This window comes from Limulus polyphemus, unplaced genomic scaffold (assembly GCF_000517525.1).
Source record: "Limulus polyphemus unplaced genomic scaffold, Limulus_polyphemus-2.1.2 Scaffold11, whole genome shotgun sequence".
NCBI lineage: Eukaryota > Metazoa > Arthropoda > Merostomata > Xiphosura > Limulidae > Limulus > Limulus polyphemus.
This window is the reverse complement of record NW_013665621.1, coordinates 442485-454994: the sequence shown is the minus strand read 5'-3', so window position 1 is coordinate 454994 and position 12510 is coordinate 442485. Positions and strand designations below refer to the sequence as shown.

At 30.4% G+C, this 12510-nt stretch overlaps 1 protein-coding gene and 1 long non-coding RNA gene across 3 annotated transcripts in view; one reads left to right on the top strand and one right to left on the bottom strand.

The window, feature by feature from the left end:
* Nucleotides 1–1609: 1609 nt before the first annotated feature.
* The window catches only part of LOC106478498 (cAMP-dependent protein kinase type II regulatory subunit-like), a 103909-nt gene continuing 93008 nt past the window's right edge, over nucleotides 1610–12510 (bottom strand). For both annotated transcript variants that reach the window (XM_013939052.2, XM_022382191.1), the window contains exons 9-13: nucleotides 9774–9848; nucleotides 8789–8854; nucleotides 7398–7449; nucleotides 6634–6702; nucleotides 1610–4477 (exon numbers count right to left, since the gene is read on the bottom strand). In XM_013939052.2, coding sequence (XP_013794506.1) covers nucleotides 4347–4477; nucleotides 6634–6702; nucleotides 7398–7449; nucleotides 8789–8854; nucleotides 9774–9848 — 393 coding nt within the window. In that variant the 3' untranslated portion in view covers nucleotides 1610–4346. The remainder of the gene's footprint in view (nucleotides 4478–6633; nucleotides 6703–7397; nucleotides 7450–8788; nucleotides 8855–9773; nucleotides 9849–12510) is intronic.
* LOC111085078 overlaps nucleotides 7717–12510 on the top strand; it is a 17623-nt gene continuing 12829 nt past the window's right edge. Inside the window, exons 1-2 of the long non-coding RNA XR_002609936.1 lie at nucleotides 7717–7780; nucleotides 10740–10746. This is a non-coding gene — a long non-coding RNA (uncharacterized LOC111085078). The remainder of the gene's footprint in view (nucleotides 7781–10739; nucleotides 10747–12510) is intronic.

Genomic DNA, 12510 nt, shown 5'->3' with positions numbered 1-12510 from the left:
TCACTTTTGGAAAGGGTATGCAACAGTCCTTTTCGACACAAAATGTTCATGCACTCAGATCATAAAGATATGTTCAAATTGGTTATTTATAAACTTTCAAGATGGGGATATACTTTATACATAATAATATTGGAAAATTAAAGAAAATGGATCAACTTGAGACACCAGGACCATCCAGAAAAGACCAACAACAAATCGTACCCCAGCTATGGTAACCAACTGCAGTAAAAATCCAAGAACAGAAAGATCAGTGGCAAAAGCCATTCACATGCTCCAGGCAATATAATCAAGAATGATCTCCATATGGAAAAGCAACACAGGTCACGTGAACATAAGTTGCTTCCACAACATATTCAGGAGAGGAAGACCAACTGTATGAATGGTACCTAGCTGGGGCCGTCTGTGATGACACTCAATGAATTTTGTGTGTATGTGCAACTTATTAGTTGTAACAAGTCTCATGCCATTTTTTACTGACTAAAGAGTGAAAAACTTTTCGAAATGTGGTACACTGCATGTTGCAAAACCTTTTCAAAGGGATTCCTAATAATCACAGGATACTGCACCAGTGGCAAGTTGAGGATCAGGAGAGTAGATACAAAGGTCAAAATGAGCTCAGCTTACTATCAGATTAATGTTCTGGATCCTTTGTAGTCAAGATGAATTCAGCTTACCATCAGACAAATGTTCTGGACCCTTTGTACCACACATAAATACCAGCTTTGTATGAAAATGAGACCAATAGAGTATAGATTCACCAAGGTAAAGCTTCCATACCTCACATTCAACTGTAGCATACTTCAAGCAGTTGAAGAATAAATAAAACAGGTAGATATGTTGTAATAACATAGCGAGACTCCAAAATTGTTTTAATGTAATGTACCAAACCCTCTATACGTGTATATGTATCATAGACTGCACCTCATTTATTGTTATCAATCTATACACTGAAAAAACAATGTTCAGCAGTAACTGTAGGTGAAACACAATTCTTGTTTGTTTGGTGAATTTTATGTAAAGCTAATTTTGAAGTTATAAGACTAGAGGGAAGGCAGCTAGTGAACATCACCCACCTTCAACTCTTGGGCTACTCTTTACCAACGAATGGTAGGGTTGATCATCACATTACAATGACTGAAAGGCAAGCACGTTCTGTGACTGTGGGACACAATAAAATGAAATTTTGCAAATTAAATAAAAAAATTGTTTAAGTTTCGGTTTTGTTCTTAAGGTCAAGTTCTAAAACTACTATAGGTGAATTGCAAAGAAACATTCAACTATTAGTATTGGTCAGTTTGTAAGCAAGATATTACCTAGGATGGATATATTTTTTTCTTTTAGCAGTTCTATGAAGTCAGCTTTAAAAGTACGAAAGTGTGAGATTTTGGACTTCTGTAAATAAAAAAAGATAATTGTCAGCTTTTCGTAAAAAAGAGTAGTGCTAAAAGTAATTAAGATAATTCAACTTGAAAATAAATGTATTCTGTGATATTAAAACAATGGTTGAAACTATCCCATTTATACAAGTATAAAGCTATAGGAGATTTTATTTTAGAAAGTGATAATATGAAAAATTCAAAGATCCGTCTAACTCAATAAAACATACAAGTTTAGAAGATATGGGAGTCAAAGTTTATTTTTCCACAGGCAAATCCAAACATTTAATTTTTCCAACAATCACTAAAAACAAACAAAAAAAATGATAAATAACAAAAATAGCTATTTGACAGACCTTTCCATTGGAAAGGTCGGTGTTAATATCAGAAAACAGTATACCAATTGACACACAAATGTTACGAGTTCAGAGACCGGTATTTGCAAAAAAACAATCTAATCAAAGAAATTACTCCATTATAGTTAAAATTCCACAAATGAAATAGTGCACTTGTAATATATGCATGTGTGTGAATATATATATGAGAAAAGACCTGTATCTTTTACTCTCTGAACAATTAAATACTAGCAATTGTTAATACCTAATCAGCAAAAATAAACTAGGAAAGTTGAATACAATTATCAAAAACAATTATTAAAAACTGTGCTACAGTAATTTCTACTATAAATACTCTACAAAATAAAAAAAATTCAAACTAACATGACTATTCTACTAGCCAGGAATGTTGGGAAAATAAAGAGAAAATTACTTATTACCTTGCTTTAGCACGTGAAAATATCCAAGTAAAATACTTTACACCAACTAACATAACTACTTTACTAGACAGGAATGTTGTGAAAGTGAGGAGAAAATGACACAGGTGTTTTTGTGTGCTAATGCAGGATATTAAATAAAATACTTTACACTAACTGATGTTACAACATTTAAAACAAAATGATAATTAACAAACAAATTCACTAAACAATCTAGAACCTTATAGTTCAAAGCAGAAGTAACAGAAACATATCTACCATACTTTCTCTGGATGTTTTGAAAGCAATAGTTTTAGAGATATCTTCACACAACCTACAACAAAACGTTTATAATACAATGTACATACTTATTCAAAACATAACTGGAACATCACACTAGCAAGAGGTGGCACCAGATTAGCAGCAAGGTTATTTATTCTAACTGTTTCTACTGATATATAAGGTAAAAGTCATAACAAATAAAAGGATTCCAGCTTCCACCCACAGAAACTTTTACTACATGTATTTAAGTATAAACTTCAAAATAGTCATATGCTATTCATGTCGTTCATGGAAATTAACTTCACAAATTTACAGTAAACCTTGTATGTAGTTAGCACCATTCCTGAACACTAATAATATTTTCCTCAGCACAGGGATTTTATTTTATTTTTATGGTTTGCTTATGTATACATAGTCTCTTTCATGAATTGAATTAACACTCTTACAGTGTTTAAAATCTGAAAGTGTTGTCAGTTGGTTCAGCTCTGACAATGTTCTATCTGGCGATTAGTAACAGCAATTTCGTTACTCCTTTCAGACTGTGCAATCAACAATATTTGATGCCAAAGTTTTATGTTACTCCTTTCAGACTGTGAAATCAACAATATTTGATGCCAAAGTTTTATGTTATTCCTTTCAGACTGAGCAATCAACAATATTTGATGCCAAAGTTTTATGTTACTCCTTTCAGACTGTGCAATCAACAATATTTGATGCCAAAGTTTTATGTTACTCCTTTCAGACTGTGCAATCAACAATATTTGATGCCAAAGTTTTATGTTACTCCTTTCAGACTGAGCAATCAACAATATTTGATGCCAAAGTTGAATGTTACTCCTTTCAGACTGTGCAATCAACAATATTTGATGCCAAAGTTGAATGGTAGATTTAACATAAAGTGGACACATATAAGAAAAAAATCCATAAAATATATTTTTCAAAGGAAATGTATCTCTAAAACGGAAGAGTTTTAAATTTTGAAATGATAAGTAGAAATCACTATAATTTCAATTTGTGTTTGAAGCTTTAGTAAGTAGCTTTTAAAGACTGTTTCACAATTATTATGTGTCATTCCCAACTAAACTTTAAACATGTAGACAATGCTTTTTATACTTTGTGTTAGGGGTATTAGGTCTTTGTGATTACTGAATTATTATTTTTTGACCAAATATTTATGAAATTCTTTCAACTGTATGATATTTTGTCATGAACATTTAAACTATTTTAGCAACACTAGTAATAGCTTCTATCAAGCCATATTCATGAGAAAAGTTATAAGATTTTGTTTCAAACATCCAGGTACAAGATGATTATTTTGATTGCTAACCAAATTATTAAGAGTAAGCAAAATCCTCAGAGCTTTGGAAACTATTATTAATGATATAAACATAGCTCCCATTCATCTTTATTATTCTAGACATTAATATCAAATAGCTTTCAATAACTGGTCTAAGTTAAACTATTATTTTCAGATTTAAAAAGTTGAAACTTTGAATACATTAATAAAAATTCAGAAAATATCACTAATAAATTGGTGATGAACAGCTATTATGCAACACGCTTAAATAAATAGCATCCTCTTTTATCTTTTTATTCAAGTTTATAAACACGTTTTTGAAACAGGGCATTTTTAATGAAGCATTATATTTTACATAAACAGTCCTTTTACAACGACAGTATTTGTGAAGTTTCTGTGCATAAGTGAGTATATATGCAATGGAATCGCTAATTTAACTTAAATATTCAAAAATACTTCAGGCTTAGCTGATTTAACACAGCTGTTTTTGTTTCTGTTACAATGACTATGATTCTATGAAGCTACACCTAGTTTCTGTAGAGAAAGATGGGATACATTCTATGAGTTCAAATCAGCTGACATGCAGCTTTGTTAGGTGACTAGGGTTGACACTGGGAAGAATAAAGCCGATGGGGCAGGTTCACCGCAAGTCACCAATGTTTGTCTTAGAACCAAAGACTTTCAAAAACTGTTCTTCATATTCATTAATGTTGCGCTTCATGATATCCATACAAGGGCCTAACAAACGTTCAAATGCTTGCACATCCAAAACTGAAAGTAAAAACAAAATCATCAGTGCTTTGAAATATAAAATGACATTTTCATGGTCTTATTTGTATTAGATTGGCATAAAGTTTAAATAACAAATTATAATACAAATAGTTGAGATTCTTCAGTAAAAAATCTATGCCAATTTATGAAATATACATTTAAGGATTTCTTGCTTATTACATAAAATTCAAGATGCTGAAACTGGTGTATATGTCAAATGTCATATGGGTGGAAATTAAATTAAGAGATTAGAAGTGTATGTCTCAGGTTTTTATTTTGCAATATTTTGATATTTTCTATGGTTTCGAAATAATGTTTTACCTTAAACAATGTCTACCTGGTGATTATAGAATAAAGAACATTGTGCAAAGCAATTATTCCACTTATGAAATAATGTTTTATATTAAACAGGATCTATATGGTGACTAAAATAAAAAAAACATCATGCTAAGTAATCATTACAATTATAAAATAATGTTATATCTTAAATGATGACTATAGAGTAAAAACAACATATTAATAACTGTTCCAGATGTGCATTAATGTTCTGTCTTAAACAGGATTTGCATGGTGATTACAGAATAAACAAAATCATGGTTCTGTACATGTTATGTAACTGTTACAGAAATGATGTTACCATCTTTCAAAAATATGTACATATGGGAAGCAAAACCAAAGAATAACTGATATTGAATTTCACCACCTTGTGAACATAGGAAACTGTTTAAGAAGAAATTATGGTTATTGTTTTATTTTCACCACCCTGTGAACACGGGGAGCTGTTTAAGAAGAAATTATGGTTATTGTTTTATTTTCACCACCTTGTGAACACGGGGGAACTGTTTAAGAAGAAATTATGGTTATTGTTTTATTTTCACCACCCTGTGAACACGGGGAGCTGTTTAAGAAGAAATTATGGTTATTGTTTTATTTTCACCACCTTGTGAACACGGGGAGCTGTTTAAGAAGAAATTATGGTTATTGTTTTATTTTCACCACCTTGTGAACACAGGGAACTGTTTAAGAAGAAATTATGGTTATTGTTTTATTTGCCAGTTTTGATGATCAAGTTTCTCTTTTAATTCAAACAATTTTAACATGTTACACTTATATTAGTGTAGATAACTAAAGACATGTAACTACACATTTATCAAGGTTTGATCTAACAGGTCATGTTTTTTTGTTTTGTTTTAGCTCAAACCAATACAATAGGTTATCTGAACTCAAGCCACCATGGGAAATCAAACTCTATTTTAACACTGGAAGTAAATGTACTTCTGGCCCAAGGAGGGATGCTGTGTGACAGGGTCTTTTGGTTGTATGATCACAAAGTTATGAAAGTATACTTTGTTTAGCAATGAAAACCTTATTTTGACAGGGTCTCTTGGTTGTATGATCACAAAGTTATGAAAGTATACTTTGTTCAGCAATGAAAACCTTATTTTGACAGGGTCTCTTGGTTGTCTGATCAAAGTTATGATGGTATGCTTTGTTTAGACTGGTGTTCTAATCCAAATTCTGTAACTTTGAGGAGAAAACAAAATTTAAACACCAAAAAGACTGAAACCCCCATCCCTAATAATTAGACTGGTGTTCTAATCCAGATTTTCATTTCATTAGTTTCTTAATATATAGTAATCAACAAGAACCTTAATGTTTTGAATTAAGGATACGGCAACTTCATTTGGAAGGAGAAATGGGATATGTTGAGATAAGCTCTTTTGGTTGGTTTTAATTTTATTACAACAATCACAAAACAGCAAGATTGTACTAATTTTCAACAAATCTATGTTAGTTAAAAACATAACTTTGGAACATTCCACTAAAAATCTAATGGTCAATTCAAAACAAATACCCCCCCCCCCAAGGTTCTGCTAACTATCACTACAATTAACAACAACAAAAATGAATTAATAGAATAATGAGGTTAGCAACATTTGGGACTCAAATACCTTGTCCAGTAAGCAAAGTCACAGTACAAATATAGCGCCATCTTAGTTTCTATTTCTCAAGTATTTTACAAAGTTGCCCACTTTAAAATAGTTTTCTCTCTCTTGTAGGATTGTAACAATTAGGTTCTGAACTCAGCAAAGTACAGTAATATTTTTACAAGGGTGCACAATGTAATTAGTTCAAAAACGTAAGAAGATACTTACATGCTAATTTCACATCACCGACTGAATAGACAGAAGCAGCTCTAGGCTTATGAGTAACAAGAGCTAGTTCTGGAAAAGTAAAAATATAAATTTTGTAAACACTATTAGTTTGATGTATAAAAACCAAATTTTTTTTTATAAAGTTTAAAAAAAATGAAGCAAAAAAGCAAACAATTTATCATGATAACCAAGGTAAGTTTATACAACATTTATTTATGGCTAAAATAAATATCAAATTTCTCAATTACACTTCTAAAAAAAACAAACCCACAAATATAAGAGTTTAAGAGTTAAAACATGATATATATATTTTTTAATTTGGACAGCACAATAAAAAACATCTCCATGAGAAGACTGAAAGCAACAATCCCCCCCAAAAAACTATTTTCAAGCAAAATAATAAAAATGTGGTTAAAGTATAATGTTTTCTTTTTTCGTGTTTAGTAGTAGTTCTACATTAAAGCCTAAATGTGAAAGAATTGTCTTTCGTTTCTTACTACCCTTTGAGAAAATAACCTGAACTGCCCGAGCCAGACAAAAAAAAAAAAGAGAGAAAAAGAAGACTATATATTCTGTTGTGGTTTATCCTAAATTGTTTAATGCTGAAAATTTAATTATTAATAAATAAATATATAGACACACACATACAAATATTTGCATTGTTCTTTAGACAATTCCCTTTAGACATATATATATATATTAAATTTTAATTCACACAAAATTGTATATTATGCATATGAATAAATAGTGTTTATTTTTCTTACCTCCAAAGTACTGGCCTTTATTCAATTTAGATACTTCTTTTTCCTCTCCAGACTATCCATAAGAAACACACAGGGTTAAATTCATACCTTTCCAAAACTTATATAATTAATGCATCAAGTAATGTACCTGTTTCTGTTATGAAAATCCATATTTTAACTTGTAAGTCTTCAAGCTTAAATTAATGCATTTAATCCTCTCAACCTGATGTCTTATGCACAATGAAACATTAATATGTTGCATGTTATTTCATAGGATCGCATACAAATGCTCTTTACAATTTGTAGGAATCTATTACTTCCAACAATATTTTGCCACAAATTTTTTTCAGCTGGAGAGCCTTAAAGAACTTAAACTTAGGATCTTTCATGGAGGAAGGTCATAAGTATCACAGACAAAATATATTTATGTTCATACTTTATTCTGTCTAACTATTTGATTAAAAGTAAGAAGAAAAAAAATGTGAAACATTTAAAAAAACTATATAGCATGTAATATCTAGACTACTTTAATTTGCACAACAGTTTGGATAGGTTGTCTTTCTTTAGGAGTGTACAAAAAATAGAGCAAATGACATAAGGCCATTTATTTGGTCAAAGGAAAGTCATTCAAAGATCTTTGGGAAGATCAAAGAATATACTAATCCAAAGATATAATTCACCTAATAATAAAAACCTTTATCTCAAAGTGTAACCTTACAATTGTAGATAATACTAACCTAAATCATAACATACAAAACAGAAACAGCATAAGAATAGTTCTAGAACAGTTTTGTAGAGTTTTCAAGCAAAACACACTGGAATTGTTAATTAAGTTTCATCAATTTAGGACCTTCCTCCATGAAAGATCCTAAGTTTAAATTCTTTAAGGTTCTCTGACTAAAATAAAAAAAACACTCTGGAATTGTTAATTAAGTTTCATCAATCCCAGACTTACCAGTACTGTTGTACATAAAATTAAGTCAATGTATCAAATATTTTGCTCTTTTCCAAATACTTTATTAGCCTTAAGAACACTGCTGTGACCTCTGTAATTCTGAATTTTATTCTTTAGATGATATACAGAATATCTCCATTTATATATATATATATATATATATATATTATGAGTATCAATAACATTTTGGCATCACAGAGGCTGCATCATCAACACCTTTACACAGATGCACTAAAAATTGAATGGACAGTAATTCTATGCCATTTATTGAAACTGGGAGCTAACCACTTAAGTCAGAACAATTCAAGATGGCTGGAGGTGTGAATGGTGGGCGTTTTTTTTGTTTTTGTATTAAATAGGCCTTACTGAATCACTAAATGAAACTCGGCTTTGAGCATCAACAAAACCTCATCATTATGTAGACACTCTTGATAACTAATAAATCCAAATTTCTTACCTCGTTAACCATCACAATTCGAACAGTGCCACTCTCCACAAAATACATTCCATCTCCAACTTCACCCTTAATGAAATACAAAAAATACTACTTTTTCAAAATTCACACAATTAATAAATAGTTCAGTCAGTTTGATTTGAATTTTCTATGTAAAAAAATTTGTCCATCAAAAAAATAAAAGACTGTATCATTACAAAAATATTTGCTTTGAATTTTCTATGTGAAAAAATTGGTCCATCTGAAAAAAAAAGAAGAAAAAAGTCTCAACCAAAAACTTGACAAGCATTAGAATTCAAATTTTCAACCTGAGTGACACCTTGTGAACATGGGCTAAATAGCCAGGTCAGAGAGCTCTAAGATTCAGATATAACCATTCATAATTTTGAAAAACTGATCAGGTGAAGGTCAGCCAGCCATTTGAATTCATCACTAAAAGGGCTTTGCATCACTTTGAACAAAACAATGGTATTATCTGCCACTTATAATGCACCCTTAAATGAATATGCAAAGAGTGTTCAGTGGCATCATGTCTTAACATTGAGTCATTTGACTCACAGCCTGATGTACTAATCACTAGGTCTTAGAGGTGTTGAAAAGTATGTTATGTTTAGAATGGTGAATTAAGATTAAACTTTTCAATGTGCAATAATGCCTACCATAACAGGCAGAAAAGCAGTAATATATACAAATAAGTTTTAACAAACTATTTCTACATATGTATAGATAAAAACTAGTTACAGTGCTTAAGAAAATAAAACATAGTAAAGTGATATCTACTGCTATTCAAAGATACAAAAAACAATGCTTATGTAAGAGAGTATCGGGTTTTCCATTATCATTATAAGTAATTAAATAGAAGCTTTTCAAACTTTTTATTTGTAGTAGTAAAAAAAAACAACTTCTATGAACATACAAGACTAGGTAGTTGTATAAAATTTAATGGAACTCAATTGCCAGACTTCTTAAGAGTAGAAAAATTACTTACCTGTTTAATAATGGTTTCATCATCTTTGTAGGATTTCGGCATCAAAGCATCACATAAATTCATTCTTTCATATGGCTGAAAATCAATAATTGTTTCTGATAATGTTTTTGGTATTCCTAGGATTTACAAGCATCAAAAAGTAAACGTACAAAAATATACAAGTTTTTCTTTACCCAAAAGCAAAAGAATGTGTAAAATATAATTCCATTCTCATCATCCTTTAGTTTCTTTACAACAAAGAATCATTGAAGGAAGAGAACATAATTAAGTGCACAATTACATTCAATTCTAAGTTACACTTTTAGCTTTATTAAATAAAAAGTAATAAAGGCAAAGAACATAAAAGATGGAAATTTTTTATACACACATATGAAAAAAGAAAGAAAAAGCAGTCTAAAATATTCTTTAATTGGAAGTTTTCATAAAAGTTCTATCATGCCCTAAGGTCAAATTTTAGTATTTTAGAGGTTTTTTTTTTATTATTATTATTCAGAAGCAACTCAGTTGAGCAAATTTTATAACTTCTGGATATATTACTTCTTTTTAGCAATATCCTAACTGTTTATCCAAAATAAAGAAGATAATAATAAGTAAATTTTGCACTTGTACTCCTGGTATACTTAAAACAAAATGTGTTTAGTACAGGCTCCATAATATTGTTTGTTATCAGTCATTGCTCTCAATAGTTATCATTCTTTATAGAATCGTTTTATAAATTGTGTTGTCATAATTTTCACTGTTATATAGAATTTAACAGTTAACAGATACATTCTCATTTAGAGATATCTAAGATACATTAAATGTTTTCCTTTAACTATATCACAAATACAATTGTGATATATTGTATTTGGTAATATACTGTTGTTTTGTACAAATTGTGCAATGTGAAAGGGTAAAGGCTGTGACAAGTATATATCAACATTTTTTTTTTTTTGGGGGGGGGATAAAATTCCACAGGGACTAAAGAATGATGGTTTTAGTTAATATGTTGTGAGGTATTTAAATATGAAATATACATTCTAACATCAGTAATTCTAGGTAGAAGAAATAAAAAAACATTAATACTTCATTTTATTTTCTGCCTTATTTATAAAAAAATTTAAGATTGCTCAACTAGAACAAATTATTCAATTTTTCCAGTCTGTTAGTTTCTCTCTTTCTTTCATTCTATTCATAATTTAAGCAGACAATAATTACACAATGAAAATTTTGCATTTTCGATGTTAACCACTAGCTCACTCAATTTTTCTGGTAAAAGTCTTCTCATTAGTTCTTATGTTAGTTTTCTTCATAAAGTATCAACGTGTGTATTTCTTTCAATCATATCAGAGAACACAACAGTCGTACAATGAAAATGATGCAACTTCTATGTCAGCTACTAACACAGTTAAATTGTTTACTTAAAAAAAACATTCTCATGAGTTTTGGTGTTGGTTCTTTTCATAAAATAATTTGTTTCTTTCTTTTAACTGTATCTGGAAATTTCACTGCTAGAAAAGTTGACCATGCAAAATTTGCTGCCAGAAAAGATGACTGTATGAAATTTGCTGCTAGAAAAGATGACATATTAATTATAGAAAAGCTATGTGAAAGTCTACTGTTAGAAAAAATGACATATTAATTATAGAAAAGCTATGTGAAAGTCTAATGTTAGAAAAGATGACTGTATGAAATTTGCTGCTAGAAAAAATGACATATTAATTATAGAAAAGCTATGTGAAAGTCTACTGTTAGAAAAAGATGACTGTATGAAATTTGCTGCTAGAAAAAATGACATATTAATTATAGAAAAGCTATGTGAAAGTCTAATGTTAGAAAAGATGACTGTATGAAATTTGCTGCTAGAAAAGCCATGTGAAATTCTGAGGCTAGAAAAGTTAAGATAATAATTATTAAAAAGTTGGCCATGTGAAAGTCTACTGTTAGAAAATTTGGCCATGTAAAAGTTTGCTGCTAGAAAACTTGGTGTAAAAGAAGTTGATTATGTGAAAATTAGATCTTAGAAAACTTGACATATACAAAAGTTGATTGTATGAGAGTTTGCTGCTCGAAAACTTGACATTTATAAAATGTCCCCTGTTAAAGTTTGCTGCTCGAAAACTTGACATTTATAAAATGTCCCCTGTGAAAGTTTGGTGCTAGAAAACTTGACTGTAAGAATGCTGCTGTTAGAAAAGTTGACCAAATGAAAGTTTGCTGCTAGAAAAGTTGACATTTATAAATTTTTATCATGTGAAAGATTGTTTTCATAAAAATGTCGCTTGTCAAAATTTGGTGCTGGAAAACTTGACTGCGGGAGAGTTTGCTGCTAGAGAACTTGATGTCTAGAAAATTTACCTTGTGAATGTTTGCTGCAAGAAAAGTTAACCTAAGGAAATGTTAGTCATATGAAAGTTTGCTGCTAGAAAACGTGACTGTGTGAAAGTTTGCTGCTAGAAAATGTGACTGTGTGAAAGTTTGCTGCTTGAAAAGTTGACCGTGTGAAAGTTTGCTGCTTGAAAAGTTGACCGTGTGAAAGTTTGCTGCTTGAAAACGTGAATGTGTGAAAGTTTGCTGCTTGAAAACGTGAATGTGTGAAAGTTTGACCATGTGAAAGTTTGCTGCTAGAAAACGTGACCGTGTGAAAGTTTGCTGCTAGAAAACGTGACCGTGTGAAAGTTTGCTGCTAGAAAACGTGACCGTGTGAAAGTTTGCTGCTAGAAAAACGTGACCGTGTGAAAGTTTGCTGCTAGAAAAA